Source organism: Lupinus angustifolius, unplaced genomic scaffold, assembly GCF_001865875.1.
Source record: "Lupinus angustifolius cultivar Tanjil unplaced genomic scaffold, LupAngTanjil_v1.0 Scaffold_21_120, whole genome shotgun sequence".
Taxonomy (NCBI): Eukaryota; Viridiplantae; Streptophyta; class Magnoliopsida; order Fabales; family Fabaceae; genus Lupinus; species Lupinus angustifolius.
This window is the reverse complement of record NW_017719659.1, coordinates 73,964-96,743: the sequence shown is the minus strand read 5'-3', so window position 1 is coordinate 96,743 and position 22,780 is coordinate 73,964. Positions and strand designations below refer to the sequence as shown.

Genomic DNA, 22,780 nt, shown 5'->3' with positions numbered 1-22,780 from the left:
GTTGGGTGCATGTGATGCTCAATGGTGCTGCCGGTCATATGTTGGTATCATAATTTAGTTTGTGATTGCACAAGGTCGTGGCTTGATGAATGAGTTTGAAGGAGGAGGTGTGTGGTGTCATAGACACGGTTACTAATTTGCAGGGATGATGATGGAGTTGTAGATTAACTGGTGTTGGGGTAGAGAAGGAAGAAAGTAGGGGAAAGGGAAAACAGTGGCAAACTGTGTGAGTGCTGAATTAAAAATATATATACACTTGTCAATCCATAAGTGAATACCCATAACATCTATGGTACTGTATCTATGTTTTGTCCTTAACTTAATTATGAGGGAAGAAATAATCCAAACATGAAAATGGTGAACCAATTATATAGTCCAACTTTGCCATCCTATTCCTTATCCTCTGAGACCTTCGTCTCTATTCAACCCATTCCTTATCCATTATTCAAAGTGAACTCACATTAGACAGGGTATCACTTACATTCTATCCCTATGGCCACAGTAATTCTTTAATGCATGAGTATTTAGGGAAATACTTTAATTGGCACTCTATAGCATGGACCCTTTGATCACATGGCACTTTTAATTAAGTTACAAGACATAAGATGGTCAGTCACAATCAACATTATGACATAAAAGTATAGTGATTTAATGTTGATCTTCTAGATAGCTGGTGTATGTCTGTATGCAAAGACTTTACTAGTAATCCCTTTTGTTAGTTTGCTCTTCACAAATTTATTCCATTAATCTCATTCACTGCCTAACTTGAAAAATTATCAAGAATCATCATGGTTAGTACATGAGCATAAAATAGAGAAGGAGGACATTCATATAACACTGAGACAGAAGAACTACGGTTCTCGACATAGATGAAAACAAAGTCAAGTTCTGGAAAATCAGGACCAGAATAGTCTTGGCTTGATTTCATCATGAGTGCACCAAGTTCTGAGGTCTTAAAACTGAACTTGTATGACTCCTCCAAGAAGAAAATCAATGGGGTCATAGGTGCTTAAATTAGTATTGCAAAGATACAAATAATTACCAATATTTAGTAAGTTAGTGAGTCTAGAAGTTAGTACTTTTACATCAATATCAATTTGCCAGCCTTAACCAGAAAAAAGCTTCAAGTCTGCAAATGTTATGGAGATTCTGTGATTAAGGATCAATCTACCAATTGTTTTTTTTTCTTCAAAACAGATAATTAATCAATCTTTTGTACTAAATAAATCCTGATCCAGGTTTCACAGTTGTATTTTCATCCTTGGAAAAGTTACAATCAAGTTGTAACTTGGTTTTGGTTATAATGCTTTTACTGATTGCCTTCACAATCTTATTGGGGGTTGTACATCTTCTGTCACAAGATATATACCATTCTATGTATCATTTTCATTGGTTAGAAAATATAAAGTTAATATATATTTAATTCATATTTTACTTTTCTGACCAATAAGAATTTGGACGTACATGAAATAGTACAAATTTAAGGACAGCAGATATGGCTCCCATTATCCTAGCTTGTGAAAATGGAAATGCCATTCTCCCTGACATGATGCTCCCCCTTAAGTTCAGAATAGAAAAGCAATAAAGGGGACACAAATGAGAGAGCTTTAAGGTATCTCATTGTGTTTAAGGTTCCCTAAATCCTTTCACAAGCTTAGCTTCAAATCATGCTTTGCAGCATCATGGTATAAAAACTGGAAACAAAACTTGAAACAAGTAAAATTTAATTTCTATGAAACAACTTTGGTCGATTTCAACCCGATAGTTTGAGGTGGATGCTTTTTACACTCCCCATTTTTGCTAAGTTTATTTCTTTTTCTTATGACAGTTTACTTCTGTTTAAGGATGTATATTTTTCTGCAGTTCAACAAAAAAAGAAAAGGGATTAAAGTAAGTGAAAAGGGAGTGTGAAAATCATTCACCTATTTTGATAGAGTTCTTTCTCTTGAACTGTTTCTGGCTCAAACATAACCCAATAATTTTTAGATGGAAGTAGGTCAACCTGATAATTTGACAAAATTCTAAGATTGAATATCATGTATAGTTAAATCATAGAGATAAGGAAGTAGGAAACTAAATTAAGTTTTATCTTACAATACTGATAGGGGTCAGGGGAAGGGTAGACCCCCGATTACACAGGTGTATTCTAGGAGGAAGAAAAGAATAACTAACTAGCTATAAATAGTAGTTAGGTTGTGTAATAACTCACTTTTTGAGATTCTGGAAATTGGACTGATTCAGGAATCAGTTAGGCGGTTACTTTTTCTCTCTTGTATTCTTCTATCTTGTATACACATTTTCTGGAAATATTATACTTCTTCCGATCAAGATCACATTGATCTTGTTTCGATTTCTTTTCAATTTCTATTTCTCATTTGATTCTGAACCAGTGTTTATCACTGGTATCAGAGCACCGATTCTGGTGCCCTGTAATTCCACGAGAAACCGCTGCTGATGATGACGAGGAGCATGGCGAGGAGTAACGATGATTGGGAACAGGAGAAGGAGGAAATGCGAGCCAGATTTGATGTGAATGACGCGAGAATGAGAAAGACGGAGGATCTCTTGGCGGCAATCGCGGCGAAATTAGGTATTTCCTCGGAGGGGCATGGCGGCGATGAAGGTAGTGAATTCGGCGGTGGCGATAGAGCCGACTCGTCGCGGCGAAGTAACGAGCAGTGGAGGCGACTGGAAATTCCAGTATTCGTCGGGGAAGATGCGTTCGGTTGGACGCGCAGACTGGAAAGGTATTTCTCTCTGAAACGCGTGAATGAAAATGAGAAAATGCAGGCCACGGTTTTAGCTTTGGAAGGGAAGGCCATGAGTTGGTTCCAATGGTGGGAGAAATGTAATCCAAATCCGTCTTGGGAGGGATTCAAGATAGCAGTGATTCGGAGGTTTCAACCGTCGATGATACAAAATCCTTTCGAGTTACTACTCTCGGTAAAACAGACCGGAACGGTAGAAGATTATGTGGAAGAGTTTGAGAAATATGTAGGGGCTCTTCGGGAGATTGATCAAGAGTTTGCCAAGGGCATCTTTTTGAATGGATTACGAGAAGAGGTACAAGCCGAAGTAAGGTTGTTTGAGCTTCAAACTCTTACGGCAGTAATACAGAAGGCGATTATGATTGAACAGAAGAATATAATCGTTAACAAGAAAGGAGCCACTTCTTACTCTAGAACAACCGGTTTTCAAAGGAATAACTCCTTTAATAAAGTGGTAACAGTGGACACTAAGGGTTCCACGGGAAGGAATTATGATGTCAGTACATCCAGTGGTGACAAAAGCAGTGTTGGATCGGCGAATGTAATGGAGGCAAGTCGGGCCAGGGGAGGGGGATTCAAACAGCTGTCCGGGGCAGAGATGCGGGAAAAAAGAGAGAAGGGCTTATGTTTCCGGTGTGATGAACCCTATCACCGGGACCATCGGTGTAAGAATAAGCAATTAAAAATGCTTATTCTAGAAGAAGATGAAGACAGTGAAGGGGAGGGACAGGAAGAACCAAGAATGGAGGAATTCTCGGCATTGCAACTCTCCCTGTGTTCCATGGCAGGGTTGACGTCTGCAAAGTCTTGGAAGGTGGCAGGCAAGGTGGAAGCAGAGGGGGTGGTAGTGCTCATTGATTGTGGGGAAGGTGGAAGCAGAGGGGGTGGTAGTGCTCATTGATTGTGGGGAAGGTGGAAGCAGAGGGGGTGGTAGTGCTCATTGATTGTGGGGAAGGTGGAAGCAGAGGGGGTGGTAGTGCTCATTGATTGTGGGGCCTCCCATAGTTTTCTTTCCCAAGATTTGGTTCAGCGATTGCATTTGGAAATAGAAGACACTCCCACTTATGTTGTAGAAGTGGGTGATGGCCACAGAATTCGGGGTAAGGGGAAGTGTTCCGGGGTGAAATTGTATGTACAGGAGTTGGAGGTGGTTCAGGAGTTCTTTCTTTTCGGACTAAAAGGGGTGGATGTAGTCCTCGGGTTAGATTGGCTGGCTAGCTTGGGAGAGGTGAAAGCCGATTTTGGCCGGTTGGAGTTAACATTGAAAAAAGGGGGAGTGGTTTACAAAATTCGAGGGGATCCGGCTTTGACGAAAACACTGCTGTCTTTTGGTGCCATGATGCAGGTGCTTAAGGAAGAAGGGGAAGGACTGGTCTTGCATTATGAGGACACGGAGGAGCCCAGAATTCGGGATCAACCGATTCTGTCCTTGGTGGAGGACGTGTTGCAGGATTTCGCGGAGGTTTTTGTTGATCCGCAAGGTCTTCCACCGAAACGAAGACATGATCACGCCATTCATCTAAAGGAGGGGGCAGAGATTCCAAACATCCGTCCTTACAAATACCCCCACTATCAAAAGACCGAAATTGAGAGGTTGGTGACAGAAATGCTACAGGCTGGAGTTATAAGACCCAGTATAAGCCCCTATGCTAGTCCGATTATCTTGGTAAAGAAGAAGGATGGAGGCTGGAGGTTTTGTGTAGATTACCGGTCTCTAAACAAGGTGACAATTCCTAATAAATTTCCTATTCCCATCATCGAGGAGTTGTTGGATGAATTAGGGGGTGCTCATATTTTTTCCAAGTTGGATCTAAAGTCGGGGTACCATCAGATCCGGATGCGGGAGGAGGATGTAGAAAAGACGGCTTTCCGAACACACGAAGGGCACTACGAGTTCCTGGTAATGCCTTTCGGTCTCACTAATGCACCTTCCACTTTTCAGGCTCTCATGAATGAGGTGCTCAAACCTTTTTTACGGAGGTTCGTATTGGTTTTCTTCGATGATATCTTAGTTTTCAGCACTGACATAATTTCTCATGTGGGGCATTTACGGCAAGTGTTGGAGCTTATGCAGAAGCATAGTCTCAAAGCCAACCGGAAGAAGTGCATGTTCGGGCAGAGGAGGTTGGAGTATTTGGGGCACATTATTTCCGAGGAGGGGGTGGAGGCTGACCAAGCCAAGGTGGAGGCGATGAGTTCTTGGCCCATTCCGAAAGATATCAAGGGGTTGAGGGGTTTCCTCGGTCTCACCGGATATTATAGGAGGTTTGTCCGTGACTATGGTAAAATGGCCAAACCTCTCACCGATTTGTTGAAAAAAGATGCTTTTAAATGGAGAGCCCAGGCCACGGAAGCTTTTGAAGTATTAAAGAGAGCCATGACTGATTTACCTCTTTTGGCGGTACCAGATTTTTCGCAGGTATTCACGGTGGAAACTGACGCCTCTAGCAAAGGGTTGGGAGCAGTGTTAATGCAGTCGGGTAGACCGTTAGCCTTCTGGAGTCAAGGTTTGTCGGTGAGAGCCCAACAGAAATCAGTTTATGAGAGGGAATTGATGGCGTTAGTGCAGGCAGTGCAGAGGTGGAGACATTATTTGCTAGGAAGACACTTCATCATTAAAACAGATCAGCGGAGCTTAAAATTTCTTAATGACCAGAGGCTATTCACGGCGGAACAGTTTAAGTGGGCTGTGAAGTTGATAGGGATGGACTTTGAGATACAGTTCAAACCGGGCCGGGAAAATGCGGTTGCTGATGCCCTGTCCCGAAGAGAAATGTACGCTGCTGTTTCTGTGGTGTCCTTAGCAGATACTGAAATGTGGACACAAGAGGTGGAACAAGATCCGAAGTGGAAACAGGTGATACAGGATTTGATCATAGCGCCTCACTCTCATGCCGGATTTGAGTTTAAAAAAGGATTATTGTTGTATAAAGGGAAGTTAGTAATTTCCAGCCAATCAACCCGCATCCCTTTGATACTAAAGGAGTGCCATGAGACTCCTATGGGCGGACATTCGGGGTTTTTCAGGACTTACAAACGGGTGGCCAGTTGTTTGTTCTGGAACGGCATGAAAAAAGACATTAAGACGTTTGTGGCGGAATGTGATGTCTGTCAGAGGCAGAAGTATTCTACACTGACCCCGGGAGGATTGTTGCAACCTCTCCCGATTCCATCACAGGTTTGGATGGATATTTCGATGGATTTTGTGGGAGGTTTACCTAGAGTTGGAGGGAAGGATACGATATTCGTGGTGGTGGATCGATTGACGAAGTATGCCCACTTTTATGCTCTCGGACACCCTTATACGGCTAAGGAGGTAGCCACGGTGTTTGTCCATGAGGTGGTCAAGTTGCATGGTTTCCCGTCTTCCATAGTGTCCGACCGGGATCCTATCTTTTTAAGCACATTCTGGAAGGAATTGTTCAGGTTGGCGGGTACGCAGCTGAAACTTAGTACTTCCTATCACCCGCAAACCGATGGACAAACAGAAGTGGTCAACCGGTGCCTTGAAAATTACCTTCGGTGCTTTGTGGGTCCTAAACCCTCCAGGTGGCTTAAATGGCTATCTTGGGCGGAGTTCTGGTATAATACTACGTTCCATAGTGCAGCGGGAATGACCCCTTTTAGGGCTCTATACGGTCGGGATTCTCCCATGTTGGTTAAGGCTGCTGATTTCCCATCCAAAGTCGAAGAGGTGAATCAGATGATTCGGCAGAGAGATGCGATTTTGGTCGAGCTCAAGGATAATCTGTTGAGAGCTCAGGATCAGATGAGGAAATATGGGGACAAGCGGAGAAGGCAGGTGGAGTTTCAGGAGGGAGATTGGGTATATTTGAAGATTCAGCCGTATAAACTGAAGTCTTTGGCAGCAAGGCCGTGTATGAAGTTAGCTCCTCGTTTTTATGGGCCGTATCAGGTGCTAGGCAAGGTGGGGACAGTAGCCTATAAGCTTGAGTTGCCGAGCTACTCCAAAATCCATCCTGTTTTTCATGTGTCGTTGCTGAAACAGGCGCTTAAACCCAACCAATGTCCACAGCCTCTACCTCCAATGCTGAATGAGGAATATGAGTTGGACGTGCAACCGGAAGATGTGGTGGACTGTCGTGAGTTGCAACACGGTCAGGTTGAGGTATTGGTGAAGTGGGCTCAGCTACCCGAATGTAATAATTCCTGGGAGCTAGCGGCAGTTTTGCAGGAGAAATTTCCTTCTTTTCCCCTTGAGGACAAGGTGGCTCTTTTAGGGGGGAGTATTGATAGGGGTCAGGGGAAGGGTAGACCCCCGATTACACAGGTGTATTCTAGGAGGAAGAAAAGAATAACTAACTAGCTATAAATAGTAGTTAGGTTGTGTAATAACTCACTTTTTGAGATTCTGGAAATTGGACTGATTCAGGAATCAGTTAGGCGGTTACTTTTTCTCTCTTGTATTCTTCTATCTTGTATACACATTTTCTGGAAATATTATACTTCTTCCGATCAAGATCACATTGATCTTGTTTCGATTTCTTTTCAATTTCTATTTCTCATTTGATTCTGAACCAGTGTTTATCACCTAGTATGTCGGGCGGTGAGTTTATACAAACACAATTATTATTCACCATGTCATTTCCTTTATGAACTTACTTGATTTGTTATTTTACCCTAAATGTTGAGTAATATGTTATCTATATGGAATTGCTTTCTGGTAATTGTAACATCACCTCTACCTTTCATATTATGTTGGCTACATTTCTATAATGAGTAATCTGCATTGATTACATTCGATGTTATAGCTACATTTGATTGATGACCCTACCTAGTGGGATAAATGTTTGGTTGTTGTTGGTTACATTTGATTGATTGATTGCTAGTGCTACTGTTATAGCAGTATATTGCATGTTTTATTGATGCAAAATAAATGGAAAGCTTACTAGAAAAAATATAGAGATATTACCATGTTATGTTATTAATTTAAGCCAACAAGTGTTATTACTAATATGTAATCTTAAAGAAATAATATTAAAAGAAGGAAGGGGCATTACTAGGTTTTTTGTACTACTAATGATATCTCTTCACCTTTTTGGGTAAAGAACTAATCATTTTTTCAGGATTGTGGTTGTTTTAGGTATCAAATATCACTTCTAAGAATCGAACTCTCAAGCTTGGAGATCCAAAAAAGTATTATACGATTAGACCAATGCATTGTTGGTTGGCATTACCAGGTTGGCATAACTTGAAGTACAAGTTGAGCAAATAACATGTAGGTCTAATTTCTAAAATTCAAACGTTTGGATTTAGATGAGTTAGTGGGTCAGACCCGGTCTTGAACACACTGAGAAGAAGACTTGATAAATGGGTTATGGATGCATGTTCTTAAAAGAAATAGTTTGGTGCGACGTCACCATTATAAAATTTGCAATGGAATAACAAAATACTACCAACCTCACCTGGTTAGAATTTTTTATACTACTACATTTGTCAAATAACAATCTCATTATAAAATATAAATTAACTTTCATTAAAAAATAATTTATTAAACTTTATAATAAGGTGATCGATTTCCACCAGTGACAAAAAAAGTGAAATAGAATAATAGACATAAAAGATTTTCATTCCTCCCACCATAAATTTCATTATAAGAATATGCAGTTTGAAAAATTAGTCATGATATTATTGTCAGAAATTTGTTTTAAAATGATTGTTTTCTGCTCATCAAATAATAAGTGGACATAGGATTTGGTCTAGTGATAGGCCTTCTTGAATCTCATGTATTTCCAAATGTTAAATGTTTGATTTTTATGAGTTATATTTATTGGGAGGATAAGGAGTCAAACTGTATTCTAAACTATGTCCCGAAACAATCTTCTAATAAAAATCTAAAAAAATATCTTAAAAAATATTGAATTTTTTTAGTTAATATGATATATTTTCATTGATTCATTATATGTTTAGGACACAATTTTAGATATCATATCCTTATTCTTGTTTGGAGGGATAACCATGTTCTCTAAAATGAGTTTATTCACTCATTATGAGTAAGATGATATTATTGATTATACAAAAAATAATAAGTGAACATATATATACGGCTAACATTTTGCATGGCGTGGGGACATGTTCTTCTTTCATACTACTCAACGTGCTCTCAACTTCTGCATATACATATATTCTGAATATACATAATATATATCCCAAAAGTCTCTAAACTATGAACGAAATCATCCATGGAGAAAACTAACCGCACTGTTCGCAACCAAGTCACCGTGGTGCAACCATTGCCCCGCCTCGTCCGGAGCAATAGTGGTAGCAGCTCAGCCTTGATAACCACCTCTGACAAAACTTCACGGAGGTTCAGCACCAGTGAAAGATTCATCAACGGCCACCGTTCAAAATCAACATCAAGAGTAAGAACCGGAAACGATGAAGATAAGAAGAGTAAAGATAGTTTTGGTAAGTTCTTACAACGTGGTGTTAGTCCTGATAATAATAACATTGGTGCTTCAAAGAGGATAACATCAACTATGAAGTCACCTTCAGCATGGGCATTGTCTCCGGGAAGATCTCTTGGCCCTCCGATAGTGTCGGAGCCGGTGAAAAAAGCTAGTGGAGGTGGTGGCGGCGGTCGTGTTGGTGGTGGTGTTAGTAAGGTTTTGAAGTACTTCAAGCAAAGGAAAATATCATCGGTTCAAATAGATGAGTATCATCGGTTTAAGATTTTGCATAACAGAGTTTTGCAGTGGAGATTTATTAATGCTAGAGCTGAGGTTGCCACAGCTACAGTAAATAATGTAGCCAAGGTATGTTCTTTTTATGTTCCTCTTTTAGAAAAATGAAGACTATTTCGCTGCAATGTATCAAATCATTTTTTAAATTACAATATTGTAGTTGCAATGATATCTGCTACACCTGTAATTGCAGTGTGATTAATGCATCCGAGAGGAAACATCAAATTTAAAAACACTATTTTCATGAGACAAAAATTCATGCCACAACAAGTCCAATCATTTATATGAGAAAGGTCACAATTACTATACTCCTTATCACAATTTAAAAGATTGTTTAACTCAAATCCAATAAAAAGACATTTGGCCCGTACAAGAGATTCCCATTTAACTCAAATCCACATTTCCGGAAAAAAAAACTGATAGCACATACCAGTTTTTCTAGAAAATGTTTTTGGTACCATCAAATTTGAAATCAGCAGCAGCACAATACTTCAAGTGAATGTGGATGAATAGTGAAGTGTATTAAATATAATTTCTCAGTATAAATTTACTGTTAAACTTCTACCACCTCATCAAATTGTTCTGCACAAGTTCATGTAATTTATTTGTTATATATATGTCTTGGCCTTTTATTTTTTGTGTTATAAGTTGTTGTATGCTGCATATATCTCTCTTTTTAACCATATAATTGCTAGTACACTTATTGTGATTCCCAATACCAGAGTAAAAATAGGGGCAAGTATCCATAGAGTTTCATAAACCTTTTCTAACGACCAATAAAGTGTTAATTTAGTAGTGTAAGGCCTCGCTAAATCCCCGAATGACCAAAAGGTCAGAGATTAGATTCTTGAGAGGGACACTTGTTGAGAGAAACAACCAACACTCCAAAATGATTAGTTTCTTTCTTAAAAAGATCAAGAGATACTCTTGATGATACCAAAGAAATATATCTTTTAACGATTCTAATTTAGAAAAAGAATTGATATATTACAATTTTGTTGTATCAATTATCATTTCAACGATCAACTTCTCCATCATATTTGTGCTACCAAGTGATCTCATAATTTCAGCCAATTTCATTTCTTCCTATGGTTAAAATTATTATTAAATTCATATTTGTATTCCTAACTTCTTATCACCCTCTTCTTTTCTTTTTCTTTTCTTTATTAAATTTCAGATGCAATTGTTTTCTGTGTGGATTAGAATCATCATGCTAAGAAAGATGATAACACAAAAGAGAATTGAAATGCAAAAAGTCAAACATATGATCAAGCTTTATCTAATTATGAATCCACAACTTTCCCTTCTTAATGAATGGGCAAAATTGGAGAGAAGAAATGAAGAATCAATAGCTAGATTGACAAATAAGTTGTCAGCATTGTCTATTACACTGCCTTTAACTCACAATCTTAAGGTATATATCATTCTTGATTTTTTAAAGAATCTAGAGTAATATATATATGCCCATTTAATATAAAGATTTATATAATCAATACATTATCTACCATTCATCATTTGTATGATTAAACATAAATGTTAAATAATATAATAACGGTATATAAATCTCATACAATGTCATATCATATATTTTTTTCTTATATGTGATACCATTGTTTCCTTATCAAAACATATATGTTGAGTTCATTTACAGGTTGACATAGACTCATTCTATGAAGCCATGAACACAGCCGTTGAAGTAATGGCCAACATTGAACCATTGATCACAAAACACCAAAGACAGGTTCTTAATTTTTTCCTCATATTTTACTCACTATAGATTGAATTATTATTTTAATTATACATCAACTATATGATAAAACAATATAATAATCACTATTCCATAAGAGTGAATTGTGTGTCTAAAAACTCCCCACATAAAATTACTTTTGTAGGTAACAAAAATTTGGGTCCCATTACTTGTGGACCATATGTCACACATTTGCTGAATGGAAATATAAGTAAAAATTGCAATTTCAAATACTAATTTAAATTGCGGTTGCAACTACAATTATATCATATTTATCACAATCGTTAAAAATTGTGAATAATATAACTAAGAATGTGGTTGTAAGACAATTGTGGGAATTTACGAAACAACAGCTAAACTTGAGATTGCAGAGACCAATTGAAAATATAATGATAATAATGGCTAAATAATATAACATTGTTTATGGTGGTAAGTAAAACATTGGCATGGAAATTAGCATTCTTACTTGAATAACATGAGCAATGAATAATAGTAAGATGATTGCTGTTATTTTAGCAGGTTGAGAAGATTCTGTATCAAGTTACAGAACTAATCACAGCATCAAAACAGGAAGAAGAATACTTACAAGAACTTGTGGAGGTTATTCCAACCATTACTGCTTTACTGGTGAGCCTTGCATCCCCATGTGTCACCTATTTTCGTTTACAATAATAATAAGATATCATACACTATCACTTCATCATTGAATCTTCAAAAAAGTAATACGGTAAATAGTGATTGTGTATAAATTTTCACACTAACACTACATAGATATTACACTCTACTAATAACTCACGATAGTAACATACTAGTAGATACTAACATAATTAGGTTATTACTATTTTTGGATAAGTAGTATGAAAATATAATAAGAGTTATGATCATCTCCATTAATAGAGAGGCAAGTGCATCAAAAAGTAAAGAAAAACACATTTTTTAAGGATAGATTTACCCTTCTAATTATAATGAAAATTAATGGAGAGATCTTCATTCAGATAATAATGTTATTGGTTTTCTTATACTTCCAGGAAAATGAGAAAGGTATTCGGGTGCATCTTATCCAAACAAAGATGGAGTCCAATTCCATGGATCATCCCTACAACATTGGTTAATATTGTATTTGATTTGAGTTCTCATTGCATGTATTCTAGGGACAAATATTTTCTACCCATCACAAATTGTTTAATGTTCTACAATTTTGGGGCTAAGGTATCCACACACTTGTTGGTGGAGTTACAAGGTCAACAAAGAGAGAAAAACTACTCAGCTCTGTATAGAAATGGCTAAGGTTGACTGAATAATCTTTCTGCTTAGTCATTTATAGGCTAGTCATTTTATAATTTAGAAAATACTATATGCACTAGACAGTGGAATTTGTTTACACATTTACTTCACTCTTTGTAATACTTATATACTCTCACCATAAAAAATTATACATAATTAGTATAATATTTATCATTTATTTATGTTATGGTGATTAAATATGAATGATGAATAATGTATTAATGATGTAAAAACTTTAACATACTATCGATATGTAAATCTTTTTTCTATCATCGGTCATTCATGTATTAATCAACATTTACTCTTAAATAAAATAATATAGAAATGATGGATGATCTACCAAACTTATAAAAGAACTTTATATTGATAGTTTATAATTAGTGAAGATATTAAAACTCCTTTTGTTTTAAGATGTGGATGGTATAATCAGCTATTTAATGGAAGTCATGTGACTTATGTTGGCCCAATGGAAGTGATCGTTGTGCAGCGTTGGTCACAAGTAATCAAATAAAGTGCATAGAATAAATAGAGGAGAAGAAACAAGATAATTTGTTAACGGGGTTCGGCTAATTGTGTCTACGTCACCGGGAGCGCTGAGCGGCTACCAAGATATTATTAGAGAATAATGATTACAATCCCTAACACACTCATGGGCCCAATGGCCCATGATGTGTTTATATTTGGTGCACATTATAACAAGGATTTGAGTCCAATATATAACATTGGTTACTCTACTCTATTTCAATACTACATATGAGACTAACACAATAACATATTTCAAGCATTCCCAACCATCTCCACCTTGATTGAAATAGACGAATATCTCCCTCCTTTTGGAACTCTGCACAAGAATCTCCACCTTAGCGAATATCCAGCTCTACCTTACTCAATGTCTAATTCTCTTTAACAACCCTCCACATAAGAGTTTGCTCCCCTTCAGCATAAACCTTCTGAGTATCTTTGACGATGATACAAAGAGCCTAGCTCTCCAAACTTGTAGTGCAACTTCCAGGGATGGTGCCAAGTGGTGGTGAGGGTGTGCAAATTGCACACCCTGATTTTAAAATTATATATTTTTTAAAGGAAAAAATGTATACATTAACAATGTAAGAGTTTTATATATTTTCAGTATATCATACACCATTCTTTTAATCATCATTGTTTCTTAGAAGAAAGTAATTCAAATAAATGGTAGATGATGCATGTGCTAAATCTTTACAGTGACAATGTATTAATATTATGTTCTATTTTGTAATATTTAATAGTATACATTATTACTCCTATGATTTTTTTAAAGAAAATTATATATTACCTACATACAAGAATATTAGCTAGAGACTAAGTATTGTCTTCAAATATTGTTTTATTTCTTAGCTAATTTGTTGTTTATATAGCCCTTTAGCATTTTCTATTTAATTGTTTTTATTCCGTATTTCATTTTTTCTATTATCTTAACATTGCTTTCATTTCATTGTTTCAATTTTATTGTTTCTATTTGTTACATTTGAATAAAACTATTTTTCTTTGTTATTTGTTTGTTTCATTAAATTTTTATTACATTGTTTGGATATATATTTAACACTATTTTTATTTCAATATTTCTATTTATTTCTTTCAAACGATGTTTCGTTTCTTTTATTCTTTATTTGCTTCATTGTTTCGATTATGTTTCATTGTTTCTATTTAACTCTTTAAATCTTTCTAATTTATAATTTCATTATTTCTATTATGCTTTGTTTCTATTATATTTTATTTTGTTTGCAATGATTTTAGATGTTGCAACAATAACCGCAAAAAGATAGTTTTCAGCTATGAAGATTACGAAAAATAGGTTGCATGGTTGAATGAGATATGCATGGATGAATGACTCCTTATTGACTTGTATTGAGCAATAAGTGTTTAACAACTCTCACATTAATTTATATGGAGCGAGTAATTTATTTGAATAGTTATATTTAAATTTTAGTGATTTTCATATTAATGTTTTCATATTTTTATATTTTTTATTGATAATTAGAATGTTTTTTTGTATTAAAACATGTTTTGCTTTTATATATTGTATAGGACTATGTATGATTTTTGTTATTTAAATTTTTAATATATGTCGCACACCCTGCTGCATGGTCTTAGGATTGTCAGTGTCAGCTTCCCGTGCCGCCATCAAATGGAACACACCACCTAGCCACCTATTGCTAGGAAGTCTTTCGATATATTGAAACTTCTACACAATAGTTCACCAACAATCGTCCTCTTCAATACTCACCAACAATCGTTCTCTGTGCTTTTGTGGATCTGCTAACAATTAACATCCTTCACTATGATGTCTCAGACACGCCATTAGAACATTCTTTCAACATTTAGAGAGATATTGTCAGCACCTGCATCTGGGTCAAACTCAACACATGAGTCCCTATCTCCACCTTGATTCTAATCCAATACATGAACTTATGGGGTTCTGGATCAACACATACATCGCCCCACCATAATTACGCCATATGTCCTTCTCCTTCAACTCATCTACTCTATCTTTGCCATTACCTTTGACACATCTTGTCTAGCCATCACGCCTTCACCCTCTTTCTGACGTCTGGGTTAAGAGTCATCTACCAATTGGCTCTGATACCAATTGTTGGTGCAACGAAAGCGATCGTTGCACAAAGTTGGCCACAAACAATCAAATAAAGTGAATAGAATAAATAGAGGAGAAGAAACAAGAGAATAACGGGGTTCAGTCAATTATGTTTGCGTCCCCGGGAGCGCTGAGCGGCTAGCAAGATATTATTAGAGAAGAAGGATTACAAACCCTAGTACATCCATGGGTCCACCTGCCCTTGAGGTGTTTCTATTTGATGCTTATATTTGGTGCACATTATAACAAGGAACTTGAGTCCAATATATAACATTGGTTACTCTAATCTATTTCAATACTAGATAACGTGGGACTAATACAATAATATATTTCAAGCATTCCCAACAACTTATGATGCTAGGGAAGCTTCTAAGTAAGTCTTGTGACTTATGAGGCTCATAAATAAAGTAAATATTGAGTAAGGTGGTGTTCCATTACATTGTGACAGCTAGAATGTTATCTCATTAGTAAAGAACTAGGTGTATCATGCTAGGACTAAAATATTGATATGGGATTTCATAAATCAGAGAGTTGGTAACTTATGGATATATACTATTGCAAAAGGTTCATACTTCATAAAATGAAGCTGATATGTTAACTTCATAAAATGAAGCTGATATGTTAACTTCATAAAATGAAATTGGTTACCGTAGATAAGTTCAAGCATTGCTTGAGCTTTTTGAACATTGGTCGATGCTAGATATGGAGCGCACTCAACTTAGCGGCAGAAGATGGAGATTGATGATAATTGAGGTAGATGGCTATATATTCATGTATTATGTAAACCTAATGTAGAAAAAACAACAATAGTCACATAAGCACAATTGGTCGAATCGCGTTTTCAAATTCCTTATGTTATTCTCTCTTTCCTTTATTCTCTTTTGCTATTTGATTATTCATTTGTTCCCAACAATACATAACCTTAGCCTCGCAAAAAAATTTATTTTCAAGATTTGACCTATAACATAAGAGGTTACAAGATAACCAACCTTACTATTATTACTCTCACCTCTTAAACAAAAATTAACATTCTAGGAACCTAAAATAAAAAATTATGAGGCATTTAGCTTAGCAATAGTATGAAAAGACCAGATCAACTCTATTGCATCACATCCTTGAATTGGTCACACAAACTAAATTAAGTAGAAATGTAGAATGGTATGTGGCAGAGACTATCCTAAATGTCAATAAGTCAATTCAGTGCTTCCAAGAAAATAAATGCTAGAGTGTCATTTGGTGCTAGACTTTGAATTTTCTTTACTTTCAAGACCTCTTGTTTATCTCTATATATGTGTTTCCTAGTGGCCACTCCCACTACTTATTCCACACTTTACAATTTCTATAATATTTCAATAAGTAAGAGCCTCGCACTGAGTTATATTTTTTTGTTTAAGTATACCTCCCTTGTGTCTACTTGAAGTTGTAGTTTTGCACTGCTAATTCACATTTCTTCCAATATGTCTACACCAGCAGAGTACTCTCTTTCTCCCTCTTAACACACAAATATGAAGAAACATGGCTATTGATTATGTAACTTATATGTTGAGTTTTCTTCTAGTGGAACGCATATATAATATATACATGAACTTTTTGCTTGAACTACTGAACTTTTTTATTGGACTAAATATTCAGATACTGGAAACTTCATAATAGTCATCTCAGTTATGCTTAACTTTTGCTTCTTATCATGTCTTATACGTAGTGATTTCTTATTCATGATGATTATGTGCTTGGTTTCTAGTGGGGGCAACTGTCTTTTTGAGACTGAAGAATAAGTTTTGAGCTTAGTTCTAAATTTTAATATTACCATTGCTATCAAATATTTCTGATTAAGTTTCTCTATAACCTTTGCTAGATAGTATAACAACAACAACCAATCATTTATCCTACTAGGTGGAGTGAGCTACATAGATATAACATCATCATAATGTTTTATCATAGATCATATCAACACTAATGCACTGTAACTGTATCCCATTAGAACTTCGTAGTTAAGCGTAATTGGGTGAAATTAGTACTAGGATGGACGACCTACTGGGAAGTGCTCGTGTTGCACCTTTTAAAAAAAACTTGGCTATTTGTATTTTATGCTATACATAGCCGGTCCTAAGACCGGATAAAAAAGTGCAGGTTGTGTTAATTTGCCTCTACTGTTTCAGTTACTACCGGTCTTTACCACCTGTGAGCAAGATCTATGGAGTGACTTGTTTGATGACCACTGCTGCATATTATCTGCAACTTTATGATGCATGGAACATAGCACTAGATTATGGCCTAGTATTTAAGCGCTTCCAGGTTTGTCATCTAAAAACTTATATGTAGCCATCAAAATTTAAGCATTATTTCATACCATTTTCATTATTCTTCATTTACTAAATTTTCTTGGTCATGTTTGTTTATATCTATTAAGTATGTTGTGCTTTATCACAAATTTATACATAACCGATCCGAAACCTGGATAAAAAGACGAGGGTTGCATCAGTCAACAACTCAACGTAGAACTTGTCGAATCTTATTGACATGGATAAAAAGATGTGTGTTTATATCTTTGCAGGTTTGGAGGCTTGTTACAAATTTCTTCTTTCTTGGACCGTTTTCATTACCATTTGCAGTTCGTCTAATAATGATGTAAGTAACTTATGTAACTTGGATCTCCTTCTGCTATGCATTGAGAATTCATGATCACAACAATATTATATCATCTTGAATCTTTCATGAGAGAATTATTTGTAAGATTGTCTTCAAGTTTCATGTTATTCATATGATTGTTTGAATATTGAATTGCAGAGCAAAATATGGTGTTTCATTGGAAAGAGGACCCTTTGACAAGAGAACTGCTGATTATGTTTGGATGTTCATATTTGGTGCACTCTCACTTCTGGTATGTTAGAACAGTAGTTGTTTATTCTACTTTTTATGATATGTTGATTTTCAGTTGGAGAAATGAAAAGTGTTTTCTTTTGTCCCTATTTCCTTTATCCAATCTGCTTGTTCCTCTTGTTCATCAACAATCACTTTCACAGTACAACGGAGTCGGTAACCATAATACTAAAATGTGCATAAATCTCTTCACACTTCAATGCTAGAAATGACTAATCTATGACTGATGCTTAGGCTCTTCACTTGGATTGAACCCTTAATACAAGGGTCAAGAAGTTCTTCAGGTCAGTAAGTGTTGGTTGGCAAATGTTCAACACTTGCTAAAAAATCAACAAACTAGTTTTGAGAAAGTAAGTCAACATAAAATGAGGAGAGTGAGCTTGATGCAATGGTAAGATTGTTGTTTCGTGATCACGAGGTCATAAGCTCAAATCTTGGAAACAGTCTTTTTGCTTGTAGGATAAGGGTGCGTACATCTTCCCTTCCCAAACTCCACTAAATGGTAGCCTCGTGCATTGGGCCGTTTTTTTTAAGCCAACATAAAATGAAGGAATAAGGTAAGCAAATGAAAGAAGAGTTTTGGAAACCATGGTCAATGAAAGGACCTGGATCTGCTGCAGGAAAAAATGAGCTGTAGTTGATGCAGTCAAGGATCAAGCATTTCATACTTTTTTTAGCTTTATTCAAAGGTTTTCTTTTGCAACAAAATGAATCAATTTTATCATTGAGATAGCCTGCATTCACATTTTTTCGGCACAACATTTTTTGCAGGCAGTTCATTACAAGGGCTCTTTCGTGACTTTTTATTCTCTATCTCCTCATAAATTTTCTTATGTTTCTCCAAAACAATTGATAATATTAAGCTTTAAGAAAACAATCAAGCATAATTGTTCTCAAAAAATATATTTTGGCATTAATTTTGGGGAGCTAATGAACATTAATTAGAAGTTAGAACAGTCTACTTGTTATGCATGTTTAGGAACTAACAGTTTCATCCTCATCTTAGGTGATTGCTGCTGTGCCATTCTTAAGGTCTCCATTTATGGGAACTTCCTTAGTTTTCATGATAGCTTACATTTGGGGCCGCGAATTTCCAAATGATCGAATCAACATTTATGGCGTCGTGTCATTGAAGGTATAGATTTCCGCCAACTTTTCTTTGCTAACACTGCTTCTATAATCTATACTTTGACAATGTCATAACAAAATTGATACATCATGATATTAGAATGACTAGATCTAAATTCATCTGAAAAACCAACCGATGGTTCACTAAATTCTTACTTCATTCAAGGAAAAAACATTTTACAAATGACTTCTCAGTTTCACTTGCCAAAGTCTCATGTTGGATTACATGAACACCATTGTAAGCCTTGATCTTGTACACCCCTCTAGTGGTACCTTTAAGTGTATTACTCTTGAGCACCTCATTTGCCCTGCTATTCTATAGGAACAGAGATCTGTTATTCCATATTCTTTTCCGTGCCAATGATAATGAAGCAAAAACAATAACATTAATGAATGTTTAAATTTTTAATCGACATTGCATGTTTTCGTTGGTCCGGGTGAGGATCTGGGACAAAAAATCTCTGTTCATTCTCTAGCTATCTAAACTCCTTAGTTCTCCCCTGCATTCAAACTGACTTATCCAATCCCAGATGATCATTCCAATAACATAAGAAGCATGTAAATCTCAAAGAAGGCAGTGTCTACATTAACAGATTAAGTTTCAGAATGAGGAAACCAATCTTCAGTTGCAAAAATTTCACGGCACAGCTGCGGTTCTCGGCATTTCAGTGACCAAAATGCTTGCAATCATAGCAGCCGCAAGTCATCACAACTGTAATTAAATTCCTTGGGCTACACATTCCAAAAAAAGGCATTTGCCTGTTTTCTCTAATATGAACACAAGTCCCATCTTGTACCAAACTCTACTCCAATTTGACCTAGGCGAGTTCTAGCTGGCAAGATATATCGTTGATCTATATCATAGAGATTCAACAAAGTTTTATGTTAATTGTCAACTGTCTAACAAACATTTACCTTTTATCAGTCTTAGTATCGAGTATATATAGCATCAAGCACCACACATAGACAGGTTTCTTTGATTAGCTGTAAGGACATGCCAGGCATAATTGCCAAAATAAATCCTTCGCTCGGGGCAAGCCCACAGCAGTCGTTTAAGTTTACCACAGTTGCAAACAATTGCGAGAAAATGTGGCCATAATCACGAAAGCATAAAATATCAAAGATACAGTATTGTGACCTCAATTACAATCACAGACCACAATTTAAAATATTGTTGTTATGAGTGGGGATTGGGAAACAACTCTTGTACTCTGGAGTCTAAATATTCCAGTCGACTTAGTTGTTTTCCAATAGCCGCTGGACATAAACCATATTAATATCATGATTCACAAACAAGTTAATTTGTAAGTTGTAACTAAAAGCTATGAAGAATGAAAGATCCTGAATAGTATCTTATGTTGATGCATTTAATATATTAATATTAATACTCATGCAATTTCAATTACTGTGGTAAGTAAAGTCAGTCATACTATGAATATTATTGTATTGGAATCAGTATACTTTGGCCATTCATAAATAAAACTAAGAAATTTCCATTAATCTTGTGTTTTCTGCAGGGGTTTTACCTTCCATGGGCTCTGCTAGCTCTGGATTTAATATTTGGAAATCCTATAATACCAGACATTGTAGGAATGCTTGCAGGACACATATATTACTTCTTATCAGTGCTTCATCCTCTTGCTGGTGGAAAATTCAAGCTCAGTACTCCTTTCTTGGTGTATCCTTTCTTTAATCTATTTCCTATGATCACTATGATTAATCTCCTCTCATTTTTCTAAACCACTATCCATTTCAAAATGCCACTATGATAATTTGGAATGAAAATCAACTCAGACTTTTGACATACTCATCCATGAAAATATATATCTCAAACACATTTCTCTAATTCTGTACTATGTAGTAATGATCACAAGATCTATATTACTTCCATGCATATCCAAAATATTGTAATCTAAAGAATAAAAACACTTAATATTAATGAAACAATGTTTATACTAATGGAATAGTGTTATGTGTACACCCTAACATGAACACCAAGCATTGACACATTCATTTTAGGAAAGAAAAATGAGAAACACAAATATTCAATTTCACTTTTCCTTTTTTCTATCATTACAACAAAAGTGTCAATGTCATGGGAATTAGAATGCATTGTAGGTGCACAAAATCTACTTAATTTAGAGTAAAATCTCAATGAGTTATCAAAAGATTAATTTCCTTAAAAGTTATCATTAACAAATTTTATCTTTCAAACACTTAATTAAATGTTAAATTAGAATGTTTATTGTCACAAATCAAATTTCTAAAAATACCAATAGTGACATTTTAACTTATCAAGAACTTAATCCATTATAAAAACTTCCAAAGACCAATTCAGTGACGCATATTTATCCGCGACTGAATTGAAAGTTTATTCAATATTTACTCTAGTAAGTTTTTATGGGTACATATTTATTCTGGGGATACATTGTTATAATCCTTAATCATATGATCATGATAGTCACAAAATAGTGGCATATTGGGGAGAAGGTACTCAAATAAATGCCCCAGTGCAATCTAATCCAACAGATGGAGTTGTATTTAGAGGAAGAAGTTATCGTCTTGGTGGGACTCAAACAACAACAAGAACAACAAGATCTCCACGTCAAAGTTAAGAGAATGCTTCCTCTACTCACCATCAGCCACAGAATCAAGGCAATGCAAGTCATCCCTTAAATGGATGAATTCTTGTTTTAACATGATATGTAATGTGTGCCTATTACTTATAATTTCTTATTGGCATGTAATAGTGAATGTTAAGAATCATAAGCTTGTTACCATTTCTATATTACAAAAAAATATGAGACTTGTACTGTTTTTTTTATTTTTAGAAATATTTTTATAAAAAATGATTAAATATAATATATGTTATGATTTTAATTGTTGAAATTATAAAAAATGACATGAAATATCATGTTCTGTCCATACTAAATATGGATAAGGCGAGTTTAAGAGTAGTGTGCTATATGACTAAAAAATAATAAGAAAATGTATATAAATAAAACAAAATAATAAAAATAATTTAATGCCAATGTGACATATTTTAAATTACACATGTAACAATTTAATATTATATATCATTTAAGTCTAATAGAAAATTAAAATATAATATTTAATAATTAATATTATAATACATGCATGGCCCATCCTATCAATTAGTAAAATTGGCTAAAGAAGTAGGTATTTTTTGGCTAATGAACAAATTTTTATGTCTTATCCTCCCAATAATTATACGTCAACCACCTTTACATAGTCCAAATTGCTAATACAATTAGAACATATTAAAGAGCTACTTAATATTATGATTTTGAATTGAGTTTTGGAGGAAAACGAATGAAAATTAATTACTTAACATTCATAAAATAACTTATAGATGACTTTAAATATGGTTTTAAATCCGAGAAGCCTTCCAATAATAAGATATCAGGATTTAAATAGGTTTAATTTAAATAATACTATATTTTTGTGGTGTGAGGAAAGAAACAATAGCAACAGAAAGTTGAAAAGTTACATGAACACGATTCCCATGGAATCTACTAGGTGGAGAGGGCCAAGCCCATGAGGGGTATGAATAATATTATATTTTGAAAAGTTTGTTATCTTTTAATATAAGTTACCCTCAAATTTCAAAATCGCTCTC

The 22,780-nt window shown here is 35.4% G+C and overlaps 3 protein-coding genes across 5 annotated transcripts; all 3 read left to right on the top strand.

Annotated features, from left to right (window-relative positions):
- Window positions 1-2,469: 2,469 nt before the first annotated feature.
- Window positions 2,470-3,669, top strand: LOC109338290. Its single transcript, XM_019575485.1, has one exon. It carries the CDS (start codon window positions 2,470-2,472, stop codon window positions 3,667-3,669), a length of 1,200 nt encoding a protein of 399 aa, XP_019431030.1.
- A 5,048-nt stretch (window positions 3,670-8,717) lies between these two features.
- LOC109338297 (QWRF motif-containing protein 7) lies at window positions 8,718-12,532 on the top strand. Of its 3 annotated transcripts, none has more exons than XM_019575498.1 (5): window positions 8,728-9,544; window positions 10,650-10,886; window positions 11,124-11,213; window positions 11,736-11,846; window positions 12,248-12,532. In XM_019575498.1, the coding sequence occupies exons 1-5, from the start codon at window positions 8,972-8,974 to the stop codon at window positions 12,329-12,331; spliced, it is 1,095 nt and encodes a 364-aa protein (XP_019431043.1). In that variant the 5' UTR covers window positions 8,728-8,971; the 3' UTR covers window positions 12,332-12,532. The 3 variants fall into 3 exon arrangements, with proteins under 3 accessions (XP_019431045.1, XP_019431043.1, XP_019431044.1); XM_019575499.1 differs by having other exon boundaries at window positions 8,743-9,544; window positions 11,739-11,846; XM_019575500.1 differs by lacking the exon at window positions 10,650-10,886 and having other exon boundaries at window positions 8,718-9,544.
- Window positions 12,533-16,487: 3,955 nt separating this feature from the next.
- On the top strand, window positions 16,488-21,920 carry LOC109338288 (derlin-1.1-like). The gene is made up of 7 exons (XM_019575484.1): window positions 16,488-16,606; window positions 17,292-17,427; window positions 17,687-17,760; window positions 17,920-18,013; window positions 19,019-19,147; window positions 20,658-20,818; window positions 21,602-21,920. The coding sequence occupies exons 1-7, from the start codon at window positions 16,590-16,592 to the stop codon at window positions 21,753-21,755; spliced, it is 765 nt and encodes a 254-aa protein (XP_019431029.1). The 5' UTR covers window positions 16,488-16,589; the 3' UTR covers window positions 21,756-21,920.
- Window positions 21,921-22,780: the final 860 nt, after the last annotated feature.